Source organism: Lissotriton helveticus, chromosome 11 (assembly GCF_964261635.1).
Source record: "Lissotriton helveticus chromosome 11, aLisHel1.1, whole genome shotgun sequence".
In the NCBI taxonomy this organism is placed as follows: Eukaryota; Metazoa; Chordata; class Amphibia; order Caudata; family Salamandridae; genus Lissotriton; species Lissotriton helveticus.
In genome coordinates this window covers 464,359,715-464,383,960 of record NC_136072.1, presented here as the reverse complement: position 1 = coordinate 464,383,960, position 24,246 = coordinate 464,359,715, and the positions used below count along the sequence as shown (strand labels likewise).

Below are 24,246 nucleotides of genomic sequence, written 5' to 3'. Positions count from 1 at the left end.
GGATATGCCTTGTGCGCCCCGTACCCCATTGCTGGAGTGTGGCAGTATGTGCACAGTCCAGTCAATGGGGATACATACTGCAGAAGGACTTATCTGGATTCTGGTGCCCATTGTATCGTTGTCATCAGGGATCAGCTTCCGAGGTATAGGGTGGCCCTGGAGGAGAGTATCCACGGTTGAGACTGCTGGAGAGAAGCGCATTGGGGTGAATATGCACCCCAAATCCTTCATTTCTGACGATTGAAGCAGACAGTCAGACAGCGACAGTCGGGTCATCAGAAACCCACATCGTAACCGGGATGGCGGTCAAAAATCCCTGTACAGCTCTGTGGATGCAGTTTGTCTCTGATCTCGGTGATTGGAGAGAAGCTGTCAGAGTTGGCAGTCTTTCTGCGGTCAGTCGGAGTACAGGATACATGCATCGTAATCCGGCGGTCGGACCAACTGCTTCCGAAGAGACCTTTGATGGTCCAACTGCCTCCGACAGGGCTGCGGAAGCCGGTTCAACTGGCATCATAATCAACCCTGATACACTTAGATCTATAAGGCAATAAAAGAGGGCCATACAGAAAAGTCTGACGTCTTGCCATCTTGTTTCCCAAACATATCTGCATGCTAAGCCTCTCCAGAAGGATGCCAGTGTTTAATCTTTCTCAAAGATCTTTTGTCTCTTACTTCAACACATTCTATGGCTGAAATAATACATTCCAGCCCACCAAGACCCATCTGCTTGACTCTCTTTAATCTCAATATGATCCCCATGAAACAACCATGCCTGCAAGGGTGCCCATGGCTAACCTTGATATAGGTCCTATGTTAGGATGGATAGGCCTTTATACTCACCCTCTGAAAGAACTCTGTTCTGATATTCCCTGCCTGTGGCCAGTATTCTAGCTAGCTATGATCTTCAACTGCTGCTCTGAACCATGCCCTTGACTTTTCCCTCACTGCACTTTCTATCTAAGGATGGTAACAGATGCAAAGAGAAATAGAGGGGTATGCCAGGGTTATTTTAGTCCTTTGGCATTTGATGGCTTCCTGGGTCTCTATTTAAAAACCTGAACAATCCAGACATTCATCGTCCAGGGTAAAGTTGCTGTTCGATACACGCACACTAGGATTGAGGGCGTTACGAGCTAAAGATCAAACAGGGACAACCATAGTGTTGAAGATGGTGGAGCTCTGTAGGGTGATAGAGGCTGTTTTTCTGCAACTACTTTTTCAGATTTCTGGTTGAGTGGCGGCCATCTACCACCGGGTCACCACCTTTTATGCACTGGAAACCCCTTTCTATTTATGGCAGACACCACTATGAGCATGTTGCATGTCCTGGTGGGCTCCAAGTCCAAGTACAAAACATTTGCATTTGGAGAGAGAAGGGTGAGTTATAAATTAAAAATCAGCTTAAGCCAAAAGGAAGTTAAGTAAGTGCTTACCTGCTAGTGTCCATGCTTTGCAGTCTCTGGTGAAGTGTATCTGTGAAGGACTTGATACTGTAGTCAGGCATGGTCTTGCCTTCATGAATAGGCTCCTTTATCTCATTAGGGACAAAATTACGTGGGGGCAGAAGAGGAGGAGACTTTATAGACTCTGTGGAAAAGAAGAAAGAACCTGATAAGAATCATACTGGCTGAACAGCTCACCATACTGTTTTCACTGGATAAGGACTAGTTACAGAAGTAGCAAAACCTTCATTTACTGGGTTCTATTTTCCTCTCTTTAGAAAGGAAATATCTAAATAAACACATCATTTCATTGCTGTTACATTCTCAGGTTCCATTCTTTGTCCACTGGAATTCCTCACCTCCTTTGAATGCATCACTGAAGTAATTCATGAAACGCATCTATATATATTTGGATCTATGTTTTATGCCTAAGGAACATGTACAGATCATTAGCAGATATCCTTTACTCAAGAGCTTTTCTTGGCTGCCCAGTCAATCACCCACTAGTCAGCCATGCAACCTTGAGTATTAAAAAAAATATTCTGAATGTACATTAACTGGCTAAGCCTAAAAATTTTCTTTACCAGTGATCTTACTTGGCCTTCAGAATGTGACGCCTCAATAAATAAACATGAAAGGCCAACATCTTTGGGAAGCCAGGAATGGAGAAGATTAGTAAACAGTACACTTAGGGCCAGATGTAGGTAATTCATATTTACCGACTCTTAAATACCGAATTTTACCGATTCGGTATTTAAGAGTCGGTAAATATGAAGGGGGGAGATGTAGGTATTACAGATTCTGTAAATACCGAATCGTTAAGATTCGGTATTTACCGAATCTGTAAATACCGAATCGGTATTGCCCATTGATTCCTATGGGCCTTGAAGCCCATAGGAATCAATGGGCAATACCGATTCTGTAATTACAGAATCGGTAAATACCGAATTTTGCAAGGGTGCAGGGGGTGTCACTTTGACACCCTCTGGCACCCCAAAAATAGGCATGTGCGCCATGTGGCACACAGACATGCCCTAAGGGAATGTCTGTCTGTCACATGGCTAGGTGTGCATGCACACATGTGCATGCACACCTGAATTCGGTATTTTAACACCCAATTGGATTGGATGGTAAAATACCGAATCTGAAAGGTCTGCGGCACTCAAAGATGTGCTACCTACATGTGCTTTTACAGAATCGGTATTTTTACAGAGTCTGTATTTACCGATTCGGTAATTTTACCGAATCTGTAAATACAGATTCGGTAAAATACCGATTCTGTAAAGCATGCTCCTACATTAGAAAACCCTAATACCGGTCGGAAACGGCCGAAATCGGCCGTTTCCGACCTGCTGAACATAGACAGGTAGCAAATCGTTCTGGCAACCACTGAACATGACAACCCTGATCACCCAGGGATTGTGGTAACAGATGTAGAACCCTTTTGCTCAGTTACTCATTCTCTATTATTCTCAGAGAAATATACAAGCAATACACAGTGGGACGTTTCCAATGTTTATTGAACCACCGTGATTCTTTTATAGAGTACATGTGCTGCAATAATCAATAGACAGAGGCAGATGAAAGTTGTTAGAATTATCAGGACAGTGAACAGAAAAAAAGGTTCCACCATCGTGCCAAGACAACGTATATAGCAGCCATATTAAACAATATAAAACAATACAGAAATCTAGTGTACTCCTACTATGCATCCCCTAACCTGAGAGTCTGAGGCGAGTGTGTGGTGTTCTGCCAAGAATCCCTGTGCTGGATGATCCAACCCCTGTTACCTGAGGGAAAGAATGTAAGTGTTCTCGCTCACCTTTTTGCACTGCCTAACTCGCTTCAATATAATTTACACACACTCGATAGAAGCCAGTTCCTCCCATTTAAGAACAACCCCTGCCTTTCTGTTAACTTAAGAAACGTGTTCATGATGAAAGAGGGCATTGTTTCTACGTAGGCCTAAGACATATTACAAAATGTGAGTTGTAGACTTCCTTTTGGGGCAGCATTTTAAACAATCAGGGGCTTATTAACAAGGCCCTTGCACCACTTTTGCGTCATTTTTAACATGGAAAAAGTGACGGAAAATGGCGCAAGGGCCTTGTAAATATGTCCCTCATTCTTTTAGTATGTCAAAACATTGCAATTCAATGATATATGCCACTAAACAACTATTATTGTTACCAGCAGCAAAAATGCAAGACAATGACCACTGGGGAATATTAAATATAAGTTCCACAGACTTGTAAATCAATATTCCCTGAAAAACTGAAGTTAAAGGAGAGGTAAAGTTGATGGAGTGTCAATAGCTCTACAACGCACAACCAAAAGACATGACAATCACAAATTACTAACTTAAATTAATCTTAATCCCACCTTACTCATTTAGCCTTAACATTACCTCTCCACCACTTGTGAAAAAAAGTGTAAATGAGATGTAAATTAGAGACAGAATCAATATGCTGATGAGTGTGTAGGAGGATGTAAAATTGTGTAATTAAGTAACTGGTGTAACACCGAGGGAAAATGTATTGTATTAAGGTTTTACACGTTTTGGACCTTAGATACCATACATCTGTAATCATTACAGATGTAATTTGTAATATTGTCTACTGTATAATGTTATAGTGTAAATGCATGCCAACACCTGCACATTAGGCTGTGAATCCTGATTTTTTAAAGCCAAAAATGGCTTTATTTCAACTTTATGTCGCTTATAGAATCCTCCACTTCCATGCAAGTCAATGGAGAAATTATTTCCTCCAATTGTTTTCTCAAAATTCCCCCCTGCGCTGTTCCCAAATATTGGCATGTATGATTGCAACACACTTCATCTTGAAAAAGGTTTATAGTGGGGGTAGGAGTTAAGTTTTGTGAATACACGAGGAATGGGAGCTTAGTTTAATAAGGTAATAGCTTCACTTGTGAAGTTAATGTCTTTTAAGTTATTGTCAACCTTATGTTTTTTAGTCTGATAGATGTGCTCAAACATCATACAGTAGGTTGTTTCCTTCCTTTATAAATGATGTTAGTGTACATCATAGAGAGTGCCAATGCTTTAGAAGTAAATATTGTGATTCCTTGCAATTTGAAAGGAAAGAGGGGTGGTGAGAGGTGTACCACTTTACTTGCAATGTGCAATTCGATGTATCATTGATTTGCAACTGCTGTGGCACAGGCTGCCCTTTCAGTAGGTAACCTTTCCTGGAGTGGATGCAGCTGTCCTTGATTGACAGCTATAGCCATGCGAGTGGCAGCGATAGGCATTTGGGGGAACAGAGGGTGGTCCTCTGGATCACTGCATTCTCCTCCTGATGTCCCTTGCTCAAAGTTCTGCTTTGTTTTGGTATTGCAACCCCTATGATAATGGTTGTAATGTTGGTACATTGAACATTCAATTGCAGAGATGGTGTACTGTCCCCCAAAGGCATCTACCAATTTGTTCAACTCTGGTCACAAAGACTTTTTATAAGGAATCATTTCTCCTGAATTCTGATGAAGAAGAATTTCTCGGTCCTCAGAAGTTCCAAAATAATGCAACAAAGAAAGTGTTGTGCCTTAAGAACATTTTGTTTGACTTCCCCACCCTGGTGAAGGTTGGGTGAAATCAGTGTACCACCTTACCATAATGTGAGGTTTACTTACCGGTAATCATCAGTACCCCGATTCTTCCTTCCTTGTCCCATTACTTTCTAACATGAGTTGAAGGTGCCATTGAGCAATACCTCCCTAAGACTCTTTCTTCGTTTATTTTCATTTAGACAATGTTCTCTTTACTCATTAAATGCATTCCCAGCCCTAGCACATCCGGTTCTTTATTACAGCTCAGAAACAGATGAATTATGAAGGGCTGAACACGGGGGGTGGGGGTAACTTATGTAATGGATGAAGAAAAAACATTCATAGTAAGGAAGATTACAGGTAAATAATCCACACATTACCTCCTCATTCCCCTATTTACTAATTTAGGAGGATACCTAGGTCATATGCCTTCATAACAATATGAAATATCAAAGGGAACTATCACACCAAGGGACAGAAGTGCTGCTTAAACAATGCTTTTTTTTAGGATCTCTTCTGAACCCACACCATACCAAATAGATGACTTATGAATGTAATTTCTTTATGACACTACTGCTTTAACACACTCAAACCAAGACATATCATGCACATGAGCCATTTTCAATTTATAATGCGAAACAGATTTGGAAGGTGATGCCCAAGTGGCTTCCTTACAAATCTCAATGAAAGACACACAAGTTCACCCAGCCCACGAGTTTGCCATTCTTTTGGTTGAACAAGCCTGTATAGAATCAGGAAAACCCCAACCTGCCTAGATCTAGGCTAATGCTATCAGTGATTCAACCCACCTAGCCAAAGTAGCTCTAGATGACTTGAATCCTCTTTTAGCAGTGCTAACATTCCCAAACTGTCTGACTGTCTATACTCAGCCAACCTGTCTTAACCTCTCTGAATATGTCAGAAAGATGCAATCTGAAACTTATCTGAGACCAAGGCAGGGATAAGGAGGAGCCAAACCTTCTTCTGTTCTCTATGGAATGCCAAGTTAATCATGGGAATACAACTAGGATGTAATCTTGGAACAATTTTAGCCTAAAATATTCCCAAGTACGGGCTATGACACAAGAGAGCCCCCAATTCACCTAATGTCCAGAGAGTCCTTATCAGCACCAGGAAGCACATCTTCATAGTCCAACTGAACCTTTATTCAGTTTAAAACAGGAAAAAAGCTTTAAAAATAATTTTGTGGTTCACTAAATGACATATGGCATTAAATCGATGAGATTGCTCACTTAAACTACATGTCCCACAATGCCCTGTGAAGGAAACAGGAAATAATGTCATTAAGTTTTTTTGTGCACTTTATTTAAATTATGCAAAAAAAAGATGGTCCGGCCCCGGGAAGAGGGAGGATTGCCTACGGATGGGTGGAGAAAGCAGGGATTCCTCGGGGTAGCTCGTCCCTTGTTATTCCCGGTGGCGGCCTTCCCTCCCCTCCACACGTCATAGGACCTGGTGATCCCTCACAAACCCTTCCCAAGTCTTGAAAACCTTGTGCCTGAGACTAAAAGGCCTCTCTTCTTTTGTTTCTCTTCATACGCCCCGATACCCCTTGGACCGGAGACGCCGAAGGACAAGCGGGTTGCTGTGATCCGTAACGCCAGCCGCTAGCTCCCACAGGCAGCCAGGGCTAGGAGAAGGAAGATCCTGGACCCCCTCCCCAAGGAGAGACTTTATTTGATTCATATCCCCGTAGGACTGTAAAAGCAACAGACCGGAACTCCCTTATTTCCAATAAAGTACTTGCATTTCACATTTGCTGTCTATGTCCTCCTCCTTGCCCCGTGACACCCTCATATTAACTGCGCTAATAAGAAAGCAAGCAACATGATACCATGTTCTAATATAGGTCAACATCTGCAGGTGTAACAAAGCGGACCTGACTAGCCTAAAGTTACATTCAGCCAAGATTGGTTGCAAAAATCTTTTGCACATAAAATAGTAAAACAGTAGCAGCTGGCATCTATGGGGAGAGGGGGGCAGGACCGTGTGCAAATAAATAAATACATAAAAAACGTACCGGGAAAACGTATTGTCCTCCACTCTGAACCTTTACAGGAACTGGAAGCTGGAGCCTGGAACTCCCATGAGCGTTCAGGGAGCTGCTCTCATGCTGTGAGTGCAGCGCCCTGATTGAAGGGAGCGGCCTTACTCGGCACTCCACAGTGTCCATGGAATCCTGCACTGACTCTAACCCAGCTGTCTGAAGACAGCTAGGTTAGAGATGTTTAAAGTGCGCATGTGTGGCTGACCGTCTCAAGACGGCTGGCCAAAAAGAAATGTGCATTTCAAACATAAGTGCATAGACAGCCCAACCTCCCTCCCTGCTGCTGTCACTCAGCAGCAACCATGCCCCCATCCTGTCACTTGGCTCGGGCGGGGATGAAAAACGAAATGATAATAAATTACCAGTTAATTTTTCATGGGGTTTTGGGGGAAATTTAAGTGGGCCTGACACTCCTCCGCTGCAACCGAGGAGCCGTCCCTGGAGTAATAAAGGACATACAAGAACAAAGTGCATTGTGTCTTGGACTGAGTAACCATCACATTCACAGTGAATAGCTTTTCATTGTCCATCTGCCCCCTTGGTACACAAAACAAGTGGTGTATCAAATTAAACCTAACCTGCGTTAACATAAAGTAAGACGCTTTAGTCAGCCCAACGTTTAAATAAGGTTCCAATGAAAGGGAAGTTTGTATGAAGACATAAGATCTCACAGTAAACTTGGCCCATAGTCAAGAATGTATCATATACTTCTTATAAGAGTTCATAAGAAGGATTCTGGAAGGTCCCAAGACCAAAGAAAAAGTCCAAGTTAAGTTCTTCAGCTTTGGTCTTAATAAACCAAACCCTCTAAATAGATGATAACTTTAAGTTTTTATGATATAAAAGTAGTTCTGTGGAGCTCTAAAGACTGCAATAGGTGACCACTGCTACAGTAAAATTCTTATCAAAGCCTTCCTACAAAATTGCAGAACATTTCCAGGGGCACAAGCAAAAGGTGAAGTATTATTTATTTGCAATGGCGACGCCTTTACAGGGCCTTCAGTCCTGCCTCCTGTGAGGCTTCACATTCTGCCCTCTACCTCTCCCTACCCTCAAAACACGACTTTTGATCTCTGATAAAAAGCCCCTTTGTGGGTGCCAGTCGGTCATTGCAGCATGACATCCATCAGGGTGCATAAGGGCTCTAGTTCCTAAAAGAACAGACCCCTTTGTCCATCTCCTTGGAAACTAACCAACCGCATATTCTCCTTTCTTACTTTAAGGAACGACATACCTATGTTGATTGACATAACGAAGGGCACACATGACAAAATGCTGATCATGACATACTAGAAGCAATTCTTAGCATAGAGGCCCCTGTGGAAAAAAATGCTGGCACTTGCACATTGGAGGAAAATCTTGGCATTGTGGCACCTGTGGCAAAATGCTGATGCTGGAACATTACAGGTAATTCTTGGCATAAGGGAGGGCACCCAAGGCAAAATGCAAACCCTGAAACACTTGACATAAGGGGACACCAATTGCAAAATGCCAAGGCTGGCATACTGGAGGATATTCTTTACCTCAAACAGGGGAGCCATGGGGTATTGGAGCTGAGGGGCCGGATTGGGGGAAGCAAACTATGATAAAATACTGGCTGTAAAATACTAGAGGTAATTATGGACATATGGGCCACCCATGATATATGGAAACTGTGAATGGCAACATTCTAACACTGCCATATTTTATGGTAATTCGTATCATATGGGCGTACTCATAACATAATGCTGGACCTCAAACTTATCTGAACTGCGGACTGTGGGGGCATCGGCTCCGTGGTCCACTCAAACGCCGTGAGGGGAACGGCTTGGCTTGCTCCAATATCGCAGCGCCGTGAGGGGAACAGCCGTAGTTCCGACCTGGGAACTACACATCCCAGCAGCCCCGGGGGCGGCGCGCATTCTACACGCAACCAGCGCGCCCGGAGGCGCTTGAAGAGGCAGGAGCTCCACGAGCTCAGTGGGGGCTCAAACTTACCTGAACTGCGGACTGTGGGGGCATCGGCTCCGTGGTCCACTCAAACGCCGTGAGGGGAACTGCTTGGCTTGCTCCAATATCTCAGCGCCGTGAGGGGAACAGCCGTAGTTCCGACCTGGGAACTACACATCCCAGCAGCCCCGGGGGCGGCGCGCATTCTACACGCAACCAGCGCGCCCGGAGGCGCTTGAAGAGGCAGGAGCTCCACGAGCTCAGTGGGGGCTCAAACTTACCTGAACTGCGGACTGTGGGGGCATCGGCTCCGTGGTCCACTCAAACGCCTCAGGGGAACGGCTTGGCTTGCTCCAATATCGCAGCGCCGTGAGGGGAACGGCCGTAGTTCCGACCTGGGAACTACACATCCCAGCAGCCCCGGGGGCGGCGCGCATTCTACACGCAACCAGCGCGCCCGGAGGTGCTTGAAGAGGCAGGAGCTCCACGAGCTCAGTGGGGGCTCAAACTTACCTGAAATGCGGACTGTGGGGGCATCGGCTCCGTGGTCCACTCAAACGCCGTGAGGGGAACGGCTTGGCTTGCTCCAATATCGCAGCGCCGTGAGGGGAACGGCCGTAGTTCTGACCTGGGAACTACACATCCCAGCAGCCCCGGGGGCGGCGCGCATTCTACACGCAACCAGCGCGCCCGGAGGCGATTGAAGTGGCAGGAACCCCTCTCGCAGCGCGAGTCGCGCGCGGGAGAAGCCCGGGACAAGGGCGGGGCCATCTGCGGCCATCAGAGGCCAGAGGAGGCCGGGCTGGGCCACCCCTCCAACAAGTCACAATGGGTAAGCGCAAACAGACTGATGAGGGTCATGGAGGGAAAGACGCCAAAGTACCACATAAATCTGAGTCCATCATCTCATATTTAACGTCAGCAGTGGGGGCCATTAATCAAGAAATTGCCAATGCTGATAAAGAGCTGGGACTTGAGAAGGTGGTTACAGACGGGGCATCGGCAGGTTTGAACAACACGATCATATCCGAGCCCCACCTAACACCCACAGATGCAGAGCTACATTGCTTATCCACCAAGGTAATAGAGACCCTGACCGCTCCGTCTCTTTCTCCTCACCCATTGTCAGAAGAGGTACCGGGCCCCAGTAGAACACAGATTTTGGACAGGAGCATTAGCACTAAGAAATGTCCACGCAAGGCTAAACACTGTAACAGAGACCTAGAGCGAGATATTATTAATAATTTGGGGGATAAGATGGAAGAGTTGCTTATTGAACGTATAGAACCTTTGTTGGTGGGAATTGCCAAAGACATTGTTGATACCCTGAATACTTGTGTGGCAGGATTACTTAAAAGGTGCGAGACTATTGATGATTTTATAAAGGACTATCGCAACCAAAATCAACACACTGACCCACATCATAACACTGCTGATTACTGTGCTCGAGAGAATACGGTAATAGCGGAGCACAATGCACCCCCTGCTATCGCTCAATTGACTGTGCCCCAGATCCAACCCCCATTAGCCGCCAAATCAGTGAGAGGGGAGAACAATATGGTGAAGGTCACATCACATTCCAGCCTGGTTGCCACCGTAAAGAATAACAACAAGACATCTGCTGTCCAGTTCAAAACGAGGAAATCCATATCCTCTTTTAGCGACATCAAGCTGAACCTCCCCCCAGAGGCTGCACCCTTTGTAGCTGTGCTGACAGGGGTTCCTCCCCTAGAAACCGATTGCAGTGAGTCCACTGAGGACCTACTAGGCACAACTAGGAAATGGTGTATGCAGTATTCAACCAGGGAGGATAACATCTCATCTTCCATTAACATGGCCAGAAGGGTGGGTTGGGTAGGCCAACGTCCCAAAACCCTGGCGGGGGATTGCATTATTGTAAATTTCAGAAAAAAGGATCTAGCTGATAGGCTGTTTTGGGACGGGTCCGCCCTCAGTAATACGGGTATTAGACCGGTACCCTTGGGTTATTTCTACCCCCCGCGATACCAGAACCAGGCATCTACTGTCCTCCCAGCGGAACGGGATTATGCCAGGAAATTATATTCTACCCAGGGGCGTGGTGGATTACTTGGGTATCACACATCTGATCCATCTGCCTCTCACCACTCTCCCTCACATCCTGGTGTTTGGCAGGGGCAGGGACTAGTGAACCCAAAGAGTGGGGGCCTAAACTTGTCTAATCGTTTCTCCCCTCTGAGCTCCTTGGAGGAGATCGACTGACTAGACAACTTGAGTGATGCTCAAGAGGTGAGCGTGGGCATCCAACCTAAAGATAACATCTGTACATTTCTTAGTTGGAACCATCGCTGGAATTAGAACTAAAGTGCAAGATGAGAACTGGTTGGCCTTCATTAAAATGTATGATATTATAGCATTCCAAGAAACTTGGGACACATCACAGACTTTTATTTTGGATGGCTATGTTCATTTTAGTATCCCAGCCACTCCAGGACTGTCAGGCAGAGCGGAGGGAGGCTTGACTCTGCTAGTATCATTGAACATGAATGGAGTGTTTAAACAGTTGAAGGCAGGGTCCCTAAACTGTTTAATTGTTGAATTGTCAGTCAATAACTTCGGCAATGTATTGCTTATTAACTTTTATAATTCCCCTGACAGTGTTGATCCTAACCAACACTTAGCATCCCTTGAGGAATTTATTGAAAATTACAGAAGTAATCATGACATCTTTGAGGTTTTGCTCATGGGAGACTTTAATATTCATCCCTGTAGCCTAGAGTGTATTTTGGAAGATAGCGAGGGGCCCCCAAATTCGCAATTAACCCACTTCCAACACACGAAGCAAGGTGAAGCCCTGGAGAACCTCCTGGCCTCTTTGAATTTGTATGAATCAAGATGCAGTGTGGGAGGACCAAGACCGATTACTTTTAAGGGTGGCCATAGGAACAGTGATTGATTATATTTTCTTGTCACCCCTAGCTTTGCTAGATGTTTTAAACTACAGGGTAGTAGAATCAGTTTTTAGCGATCACAATCCTGTGACACTTGATGTGGTCTCTGGGAGGTTTTCAAGTTTTAAAGACACACATTCCCCTACTGTCACGGACCTGTCACCTAAAGATCAGGGTAGAAGACTGAAATGGGCCAATTTGATCCCGGAAAATTTCTTATGTGAGGTCTTGGACAAGGTTGAAATGGAGGTGGGAATTTGCTTGGACCAACTAGCCTCTAACACTGAGATTGTCGAATCATTTAATGTAATATGCCAACAAGTTAATAATGATCTGAGGGTCAAAAATAAACATGGCACTCAAATAGGCAAAAGATGGTTCGACCACAAATGCTCTAAAGCACACTCTGCCCTTTATAAAGCACTGAAAGAATCCCCAAGAAATAGAACACAGATAGTTTTACTACGGAAACTATATAAACAAGCCATTCACAATCGCAAAACTCAAATTAAAAGTGAAGCCTGGAACGATTTGTTATCAGAAGAGGCTTTACGGGATAGTGCTAAATTCTGGGCCATCATCAATCAGCCTTTTTTTTCGGGGGGGGGAGAATCATACCCTGGAATGTTCCATCCCAGACGAGTTGTGGCTCGCTCATTTTGGCAGTATTTATTCTCAGCCAAGTCATGAGTCCTTTCAAGAGCCCCAAGTTTCGAGCCAACTAGGGTCTATAATGGCTTTTGTGGAGGCAGATGTTGAAAAAGCAATAAATGACACACAAATTAACAACGCACCGGGACCAGACGGGGTCCCAGCGGACCTGTACAAAAGTGCCCCGAAATTTGGGCCAAGATCCTCACAAATGTTTTTAATGCAACTAGAGGAAACAATTTCCCGGAGTCCTGGGCTAAGTCCATTATTATACCTATCTTCAAAAAGGGACAACGTGGAGACCCGGCCTGTTACAGGCCCATCTCCCTAATTGACTCTGCCGTTAAAATCTTAGGCAGAGTCAAATTAGGTAGGCTTACAGACTGGCTAGAGGACAGTGGAATTATGTCGAACGCTCAGAATGGCTTTAGAGCCAGGAGAAGCACTCTGGATCAGTGTCTTAATCTTCAACTTTTAATTAGCAAATATACGGTCGCTAAGGAGGGGTCCCTATACATGGCTTTTATGGACCTCTCCTCAGCCTTCGACCTAGTTAATAGGTCGAAGCTGTGGAAGGCCCTTTTAGGAATAGGCATTGATCCCCCCCTAGTCGGATTTTTAGCTGACCTCCACTGTGGTCTCCTAGCCTCAGTTAGAGTCACTCAAGCGGGGAGGTGCACAAGTCACTTTAAGTCGGAGAGTGGGGTCAGGCAAGGTTGCATCCTGGCCCCCCTTCTCTTTACATTATACATAAATGCCTTAGTGCCTGCATTAGCAGAGGCAACTGCAGACATTCCGCGTGTAGGAGATACCAATATTCCGGTCCTCCTATAAGCGGACGACGCAGTTCTTCTAGCCCGATCAGGCGTTGCCTTAAATAGACTATTAGCATCCTTTGGTGACTTTATGACATCATTAGATTTGAAAATCAACACCTCTAAATCTCAGGTCATGTGGTGGGAGCCTGTGGCAGGAAAAAGAAAGGGAAATATAGTTCTTTCTTTTGTACGGGGGAAGAGGTTAAAAGGGTCCCCATCTTTTCCTACTTGGGTGTCATCTTTGACAAGAAAGGAACTTGGGGCCCCCAACAGAAGTCTAAATGTAACGCAGTTGCCAGGTCGTCTGCGGCTGTGTTGGGATTCGCCAAACGGTTGGGAGCCAGACCAATGGAGGCTATACTCAAAGTATACAAAGCTAAATGCCTGGCAATAGCCACCTATGGCTCCGCCATTTGGGGATACACAAATCAGGATGACATCCAGAAGGTGGAGAATAAATTTATTAGATCCCTTCTCTCCATACCACAGTCAACCCCGACCTTCTCAACCCATTCGGAGTTGGGGCTGGGATTCGTTGCAGATTTAATAAAATCCGCCCCTGTAATTTGCTGGATCAAAACATGGCTTAACCAGGAAATCTCCTTAAATCATCTGATTCTCAAGGATTGCCTGACTTTGGATAAAGCCCACAAGATTCCAAGGTTGGTTTATATCAAAGCGATACTTACGAAATTAGGCAGACCTGAGCTTTTCCATTCCCCCGGTTGCATAAGAAGAGAAGATGTGAGGGAGATTAAAATTGCCCTGTTAAACTTATTTACTGTTGAGCGGGAGGCAAAGGAGATGGAGAAACCACTTGTAAGAAGGAACTATGGACTGATAATTACCCCCGGACTTGAACCCTATCTTCTTGTGGTAACGAGACCATTTCATCTGTTTGTTTCAACCAGATTTCGTTTTAATTTAATAAATTTTATGCTTGGTTCTTTTCCTACCTGGGATACACCAGAAAAGGCAAAACCCTGTGACTGTGACAATTTTTCAATACAGGACACACTACACTTTATGATGTTTTGTGACCATTACGCAGAATTGAGGAAAAAATATTTGTTCCCGATTTTGAGGGAGGCGGGTTTCCTCCAGGTGAGACCAGCTCTCCTGTTTTTGCAACTTTTATCTAGCGCACGAGTCACTTTTCATGTAGTAAGTTACCTGGTAGCGTGTGTCCGTATCAATAAAGATCACCGCAGGTCACAGTGTATTTTCTCCCAGCACATGAATTAATTGTATATTGGCTGTTTTTTTAAATATTTCTTTTAGAAACATTTTAATTGTGTTTTAACCTATGTGTAATTTATATACATAGTGTCTGTATACCCAATGAATTGCTGTTGTTTACTCCCTGTGATGTATTTATGTTTATGTCTCTTTTTTTGATTTTTATTAATCGAATAAAAGTATCTTGACTGACTGACTGACTGACTGCTGGACCTGTTACAATGAAAATAACATATGGAGGCTCTCAAGGTACATTTTGGAAAAAATGGGGTGAACTCTTGGTGAGTATTATGCCCCATTACTTTCAAAGATCACCAGCCACCATTGTTTGGCATAGGGAAGGCCACACATGGCATCACTAGTAAAATGTAGATTCCCTCCTGGAATAGAAAGAGACAGGCAATGAAAGACCCATTTCTATAACCTTCCAACTTTCATATAGACGGTCTCACATGCCTGTAGGTGGAAGTCGGAAGCTGATAAGGACATTGAAAGGCAAGATAAAAAGGAATTATCCACTCCCTCCCCACTGACATGAGAAGTGAAAGAGGGAGCCAAACCTTCCTTGGTCATTGGGCAGGATCAAGATAACAACTGCACTGTTTCTCTAAGGAAGGAGGGGAATTGGGGAAAAGGCATATTGTTGAGTCTTTGAGCAGGCACACAACAGAGCATCTATGTCCAAAGCAATCTGTCCTCATAGCTTCGAAACACTGACATAACTGCTGAAGAACCCTGTGATTGAGGGAGTATTTTTGGGAAGTTGGGACTTTCCGACTCAGAAAATCAGCATGAACATTGTCTATACCTCGAAAGTGAACTGTTCTGATTGGCAGTACCTTCCCCTCGCCCTAACAAGATATCTGAACGGTTATAAGAGTTAATATTTTTGACCCTGTTCCAAACTGATGGCTCAAGTAAGATTTGTCACCATATTGTCGGTTAAAACCACCACGGTCTTGCGCCTTTAAATGTCTGCAAAGTGCTGAAAATGAATCCACTTTCACTTCACTCTAGATTGAAAAGTGAATTACCTCCTTCTTTGACCAGTGACTCCCTAATCGTCTCGGATCCTGGTAGTTGCCTTTCACCCAATACTGCTGGCATCTATGGTCAAAATTATTGGGTTGAGAAAGACATAGCTAATTCTTGATTTTAATGTTAATGACATAAGCTACCACTGAGGATGGCCTTGAATGTCCTGAGAGATTGCAATCATCACCTTTGCTGACTCAGGAGACTAATGCTGAAGATTGTGGATTACCACTTGTCCTAGGTGTACCCAAGCACACTGAATTGTAAATAGGGTTGCCACCTAAAATACAATTAGAAGGGGACACACAAAAGGAAACAATGAATCATACACATAATAAATAGATAGCACAAGATTAATACCATAGTTTCTTACTCACCATGTCTCCCTGGACCCATAATTATTACCTGACTATAGCCCTGTTCTTCAACACTAGCTAGTGTAGATCTGTTGTGGAGAAGGGTGATCACAGAGACTAAAAAGTCCATGTAGTGTGTGGACGGGGTGGGACTGGATTATTCCTGTGCTCACAATCCCCCTCATAAAGAAATGGTCAGCTGCAGCTATCCAAATGAATACATTCACTCTTAACCAAGGTCTCCTATCCTGTAATGAGAGAACGGCCTCTGATAAAGAGGGGAGACATATGTTCAATTCTTTACATAATACCAGACTTATTGCTTATATATTGCTTGTTATTAGACCTATGTCCAAATTAGTCAATATGATTGTAATCCCCTAGCAGGACAGTGACCATAATTCCCTGATTTTACCCTGAGACCACTGGGAATCACTCTACATAGTAACCTTACCAAACCCTTCAATAGAAGGCTTAGACTAACTAATAATTCACACAGGACAGTAAGGAGCACTATGGTAGAGACTCTATCAGCACTGGGGGAGGTTTACAAGGTAGTAGCCGATGGTCTTGAAGCTTTTCAGTTTAGCGTGCACTTTTGGAGCAAACTGAGTCTCTAGAGAGAGATAGTGTAATTCATAACTCCATGTTTTCATCGTTAAGGAATCTTTCTTTTGTTGAGACCAAGTGCCTTGATGGAAGAAAAACATAGGCCTCATTGTACAACAAATCCTGCAGAGTAACCAGGAAGTTATTATCAAAGGCTATAAGAACCCAGAATAGAATCGTGATCAAAGAAGCTAGACGGTCCTACAAAGTTGCCATTTCCTGAACTTGAAGAGAATGGATTATGACAAGTGGGTCACTATGTTACGCGTCATTAACGCGAAGGACCGTTGCTCCTTTTGCATATTCTTGCCAATGGTGGTATTGGTGATTATTCTACAATTGAGAATAATATTTCCACAGCAAATTGTATTCCTCCTCAATGGAGCAATGAGCTGGTCACAGTGAGTGCGCTGGGCCATTTGGCATGGTCCTTAACAGTAGTGCAGGCACAATGGGGTTAGCTGACCAGCGAACTGATCTATCAGCACAGCTTTTTTTTTTTAATCAATACACCATCTTTTAGGGCTAGGGTTGGTGACACAACTAAAACATCTTTGATTGTTAGCCCAAGTTCCCTGCATGCAATGGGTCCCGTAGGTACCCAGATACAAGCTGGTATTCATCTAATATCCTGGAACCTGACAGGTATTGCTTCTAAGTTGGATGAACTTGAGTGGCTAGTGTACATCCGTGAGCATGATATCTGCATATTTCAACAGACCTGGGCAACTGAAATAATCTTTGTTGATGGGTTCACAAGCTAAACCCCCCAACCATTATGGGAGGGCGATCGGTGGTCTCCTGATCCTTGCTAAGAATAATGTATTCAAGTCATGTATGCTGGTGCAGATAGAATGATTAGATTTAATGGGGATCACAGCCTTGTTACCAACAGGACTTGTTTTGGCACTTTTAAACATATATGTGAGATCTACTGCGGCCTCTATTGAATCTCCCACTCTGTCTATCGTTGAAAAAGCTTGGACTATTTTCATTCGAATACAAAAGTAATACTGGCCGGTGATTTTAATACATCCTATGAAACATTTTCCTATATAAACGAAGTCTCAGTAGAGGAAGATGAACAGTGGGGAATTAGAATACTAACAGGGAAACCTCGAGTAAACTTTAAGGCAACTGGTCAGAAACTAGGCTCTATAGTAGTGGGCAGAGGGCTTAGGGCATATAACGGTTGTGCTATATTTGACCCGGATCGAGCCCCTACTTTTAGAAGAGGTAATCATGCGACCCTTATTGATTATGTCATTTTGGATGTGAGACTCTGGCCATTTTTTAATGACATGATAGTTGACAAGCATAATGACAGTGATCGTGACCCTCTGGTGGTTTCATTGGTTGGAGCCCCATTGGTAAATGTACCGAATATATGCCACACAGTGTTGCCTGATCCCGTAATATCTAACTGTGGGCGCTACGTTTCTTGGCCTAAAATTATGGCGAATCAAACATTGCTGTCACAGATATTTGGGCTTTATGCCAACTCCTTGGACAATTATGAAGATGTAAGTGAACAAGAAATCCCAATCTTGAGCATATACAATCTACTCTTTAAATAGCTTCAGCAGATATTGTATAAAGACATGGCCAATAAGAAACCAGCTATGGGGAAAAAACTACCTGGTTCGATTCCCCTTGTAAGCAAGCCAAATATCTTTTAAGGTGTGCAATCCTGGAAGGTGAGAGGTACCAAATAGCCCAAGCAACGCTTGTGTATGAAACCTCTATAAGATTCGCAACAAAACAATGGGATGACAGAATTTGGGAGGATATGCTGTGCGCGGTAAGAACAAATGATAACAGCTTGTTCTGGCGCACAGTGTCTCAAACCAGAGTGGAGAATAGTAAGAACCACCAACATTTCATATCAGCTGATAGGTGAGTTTCTCACTTCTCTGATCTCTATGAGCCCAAGGAAAACATACTACAGTGCACCAAATGTGTTATAATGCCACCTAGGGACTTGCCCTGCTGTGTTACTCTACAGCCTGATGGCCCTGCTGTCACCTTTAGCTTTGAACATACCATGAATGACATTTTTGTGCTAAAAACAGCTAAGGCACCAGGACCTGATAAAATCCCGGGGGATCTCTATAAATCGGAACCCCAGGTTTGGTCACTTTATTTTAATCCGCTTTCCAATGCCATAGCGAGAGGGGGAGAGATACCCGATTCTTGGAAAGGGGCAGAGATTGTCACCATATATAAGAAGGGCGATGCATGTGTACCATCGAGTTATAGGCCAATTAGCCAAATCGACAATGCCCAGAAGATTTTTGCTAAACAAATCCTTCATAAGCTACACCGCAGAATAGACATAAACAAGATCATGTCAGATCTACAAGTAGGGTGTTGCTCCAAGATGATCACTTTAGATCAAATTTTCAGATTTACACCATTATACTGGAAAATACCCTATCACAACAGCAGAATCTTTACGTGGCATTTGTTGATCTCAGAACAGCCTTTGATCTTATCCCCCGTACAAATCTGTGGTCTGTTTTAAATACAATGGGTGTACCCGCGAATTTAATCCATCTCATGTTTCAGCTACACAATAACAACTTTGCCCAGGTACGGTGCGGGCATGCAGGAGAGCTAACTAAGCGCATCCCCGTGCAGCGGGGTGTACGTCAAGGGTGTGCCCTTGCCTCAACGCTTTTTACCCTCTATATAAATGATGTGGTTGACGTCCTGAAAAACTGCAGAAATGACTCCCCTTTATAAAACGGTAATAAGGTACAGATTCTCTTATTTGCAGAAGACTCCCTTTTAATTTTCAAAACTCCAATGGGTCTCCATCTTCTCGTCGACAAATGTACTGATTTTTGTGTGTCACCGGTCTAGGAACTCAATGCCAATAAAACCAAGTACATGGTTTTTGGCAAGGGAGCTGTTAAAAATTCAATCATACGGGCCGGGAGAGAAGTACTTGAAATGGTGAGGAGCTTTGAATATTTAGGAGTCAAGGTAATGGGGAGTATGAAGTGGAATGATCAGACAAAGAGAAGCACACTACCACTAGAACATAGAGCAAATGCTATTAGTAGGTTGCATAAGCAAACAGGTTCCCGTGCAGTATCGCCAGCCCTGGAAGTTTATCGTGGCAAAGCACGAGGGGCAGCCCTATATGGAGCTGAGATTTGGGGATGTACTGATGCTTCCCAACTCACTGCTGCACGAAGTGGATTTGCCAGAAGTCTGGTTTCTGTCCTCAGAAGTACACCATTAATTCCGCTGTTTTATGATTTAGGACTTAAAAGAATTGATGATCTGGCCACCCTTAGACCACTAGTTTACTGGATTCAATTATGGGTTACTCCTGAGCTGAAGGAATTCAGAGATTGCCTTCAATCAATCAATCAATCAACAACATTTGTAGAGCGCGCTACTCACCCGCTAGGGTCTCAAGGCGCTGGGGGGAGGGGGGGAGCCGCTACTGCTCGAACAGCTAGGTCTTGAGTTGTTTCCTGAAGGAGAGGTGGTCCTGGGTCAGCCGTAGGTGGGTGGGGAGGGAGTTCCATGTCTTGGCCGCCAGGTAGGAGAAGGATCTTCCTCCGGCGGTGGCTCTGCGAAAGCGTGGGACGGTGGCGAGGGCGAGGCTGGCGGATCGGAGCTGGCGGGTGGGTGCGTAGAACGTGAGGCGGCTGTTGAGGTATTTGGGGCCCATGTCATGGAGAGCCTTGTGTGCGTGGGTGAGGAGTCTGAATGTGATCCTCTTGCTGACGGGGAGCCAATGCAGGTCTCTCAGATGGGCAGAGATGTGGCTGTGACGGGGGATGTCCAGGATGAGTCGTGCAGAAGCGTTCTGTATGCGCTGGAGTCTTTTCTGTAGTTTGGCTGTGGTTCCAGCGTAGAGAGCGTTCCCGTAGTCCAGTCGGCTGGTGACGAGGGCCTGGGTGACCGCTTCCTGGTTTCGGTGGGGATCCACCGGAAGATCTTTCGGAGCATGCGTAGGGTGTTGAAACAAGATGACGAGACGGTGTTGACTTGATTGGTCATCGTGAGGGAGGAGTCCAGGGTAAAGCCCAGGTTGCGTGCATGGTCCGTGGGCTTGGGGGCGGTGCCCAGTGCAGGGGGCCACCAGGAGTCGTCCCAGGCAGAGGGGGATGATCCCAGGATGAGGACTTCCGTCTTGTCTGAGTTCAGTTTCAGACAGCTGAGCTTCATCCATTCCGCGACGTCTTTCATTCCTTCCTGGAGGCTAGCTCTGGCGGTGGCGGGGTCGTTGGTGAGGGAGAGGATCAGCTGGGTGTCGTCAGCGTAGGAGATGATGTTTAGGTTGTGTTGGCGTGCGATGGCTGCGAGGGGGCTCATGTAGATGTTGAAAAGGGTGGGGCTGAGTGAGGATCCTTGAGGAGCGCCGCAGATGATTTTGGTGGCCGCGGATAGGAATTTTTGAATTGTTGAGCATAAGGGGTGCCAAGTCAATACTCTGGGTTAAATTTCTCTCCAACTGGTCTAAGAAGGTGGGATTGACAAGTTTATGGATTAACCCATAAAGAATGTGTAAAACCGACCTTATCATAAAATCTAGCTATTGGGCTTACATCCAGGATATCCATTTAACTAATTATTCAATTGGTAAATTAACAAACAGATTTTTAGACTGTTACAAGGATTCTTTTAGATTTTATCTCTGTTTTTGATTTGGCACCCTCCCCTTGAGATCAGTAACGAGTCAATGACACAAGGACCCTGGTATTAACACTTGTCCGGCATAGGGCCTTGTGATGAAAATGAGGCTCACATATTATTCTTCTGTCCGAGTTACCATGTCCCACGCCGGAAATGGATTAGTCCTGTATGCCAAAAACTGAAATGAACTAAATACATAGTGGCCCTCAGAATATTAAGGGGTGACACCACTCCAGTAATAGCTATTGCTACGAGCACATTTTTACTGAGGGTATGGCATAAACGTAGTAGAGTATGGACTGTACCCATAAATGACTAGATCAAAATCTTTTAATGACTGTTTTTATCCTATTTATATTGCTTTTATAAGTACAGCTGGAAGATAGTTTTTATGTATTTTCTATGTATTTATTGCTTACTTTGCACACAGTTTTGCCTGATTCTTGATCCCATTTTGGCAAATTAGTAATGGCTAAAGTAGATGATTAGTGTTGTTCTTAATAAATTGTGCTATGACATGTGAGGAAATGGTTCTATCATATACTTTTTGTAATGTTTTTATATATGTGTACTTTGATGGTACTTGATTACTGAATATAGATCATTACTACTACTACACCATCTGTGTTTCCATTTCTGAAATTGGCAAAGCAATAGACTTGGTCACCCCAAACAAAGCTCTGGGGTTTGACAAGATTCCAGAGGATCTTTTTCAGGCAGAAAAGGACATATGGGGTCCTTACTTTGTACTGTTTTTAATGCCATGCTGAGAGAAGCACCCATTTCCCTTACATGGGCAGAGGCAGAGATCATTCTGATTTTTAAGAAGGGTTCTAGGGCACTCTCATCAAACTACAGGCCCATCACTCTTATTGAAAGCACACAAAAAATATTCAGTAGGGTTATCTTGGATAGGCGCTCCGTGAATGGTTAACTGCCTCAGATATCCTTTCAACATTACAAATTGGTTTTAGGGACGGTATAAGTACTATTAATCAGTTGCTCCACCTACACTTGCTCTATTGGAAAAAAGTTACATATGAATGAATGAATGAATGAATGGTGGGACATTTAGAGTGCTCAGCTACTACCAGAGTATCTTGGCGCTAGACCTGAGGCAGGAGATGATCGCCTCTATGTGGCGTTTGTGGATCTCTACAGTCACATTGGATTAAGTTCCTAGGGAGACCTTGTGGAAGGTGTTGGCTGGTATTTGGGTCCCAAAGAATCTACTTGATGTCATTATACGATTACATACCAACAACTTTGCTTAGGTTAGATGTGGGTTGACCAATACAGTTCCAATTAACGGGGCATTTGGCAGGGGAATGTGTCCTCATCCGACCCTATTCACCTTATTTATCAATGAGTTGATAATAACCTACCTAGAGATGTGTGAGAATGATGACGACCGAAGATTAGCTGATGTCAGGGTTTCTGGCCCTTCGGTTTGGCAATGACACACTCTTGATCTCAAAATCGGCCATGGGGCTACAAAAGCTTTTGGATCAGTTTGAGTCTTTCTGCAAACAAAGCAGCCTAGACATTAAGATCGGGAAAATAAGTATATGGTTTTTAACCCCTTTATATCCACCAGAACTAACCCTACACCAGTGGCGGTCCATTCATATGGGCGCATGGGCACATGGGCGTTGACCCTCTGCTGCTGCAAGCCACTACCTCCCAGGGTCATTTTGTGTTAAAATTAGCTCGGTACCTACCTCCATTCATTTCATTTCCGTATGGGCGGGGCTAAAGAGCTCTCAGTGGATGGGATGAGCAGTAGAGGGTGAAACTGTACTGCGCATGTCAGATTGGCTGGTATGGTGATTCTGGCCAGCCTGACATGCGCAGTTCAGGCTTTCACATTGAAGGCTACCATGGAGCTTCGTGAGCTAAGACGCAGCCCCATCAGTCTTCAATGGAGAGTTGTGCTTGCATACCCCAGTCAGTACTAGCACTGCTCTTATGCTGCTTAGTATTATATGCCGTGCTTGGATTGGCTGGGGAGCTCGGGTCAACGGGGGAGAACTCGGCTGGGCTCTGCTGGCAGAGGCAGGAGGGGCCCGGGCTCAACAAGAGGCAGCGGTGGCACCCGAACCCCAGGCATGGTGGCTGATGGCTGTGCATATAGAACAGGCCAGGTGCCAGGGCTACTGCATGACAAGGTCAGGAAAGAGACATATTGCCTGGCAATTGTTTTGATTTTCTTGTGCAGCGCTCTCTCTCTCACTTGGGTTAGGAAGGGTCTTTACAGTTTAAAAAAAAAAATACAATATGTCTGGTTGGTGTGGAGTCACTCAGTCTGCTCCACTGTTTGAGTGGTAGTGCAAACATCAGCTAAAATCGTAATTTCATTTTTCATACATATGCTGATTATGGCTAAGAAGAATTTGCACGTGTGCTAAAAGTACTTGCTCACGTTAGTCCTAATGCTTCCACCAATCTGTAAAATCGGGCACAAAAACACACAGATGCAAATGTTAATTGAACCAGTGTATTTTGTATCCGTTTGTTACAAAAGGCTCTAAATGAGCTCATTGTATTCCCATTGTGTTCCTCCATTTTCCCTTTTTTTCGCGCACAAGCTAATATTTATTTCTGAAATTCCACATTAATTTTCAGTTACTGGATTCCTTTCTCTCTTCTCCTCGGATGCAGCTACTCCCTTGGCCAATCCTAGGGCTGCTCTCACCAGCATGAGAGGAGCCCTAGGATTGGTGGGAGTGGCCTCACTCGGCGCTCCACAGCGCTCTGGAGACTTTGGCTTGCTCTAACCTAGCTGTCTTAAGACAGTGGGTTTGAGCTGTTTAAAGTGCGCATGTGTGGCTGGCTGTTGCAAGACCGCCAGTCAAAAAGACATGCGCACTTTCAACCGTGCCATGCCAGCTCACCCTCCTCCCTGCTGAGTGGCATGCTTCTGTCAGTCAGCAGCAGCCCCAC

At 44.5% G+C, this 24,246-nt stretch overlaps 1 protein-coding gene across 1 annotated transcript in view; it reads right to left on the bottom strand.

Moving 5' to 3' along the window:
- The window catches only part of INPP5D (inositol polyphosphate-5-phosphatase D), an 809,167-nt gene that overhangs the window by 491,129 nt on the left and 293,792 nt on the right, over positions 1 to 24,246 (bottom strand). Inside the window, exon 4 of the mRNA XM_078666020.1 lies at positions 1,437 to 1,590. Coding sequence (XP_078522146.1) covers positions 1,437 to 1,590 — 154 coding nt within the window. The remainder of the gene's footprint in view (positions 1 to 1,436; positions 1,591 to 24,246) is intronic.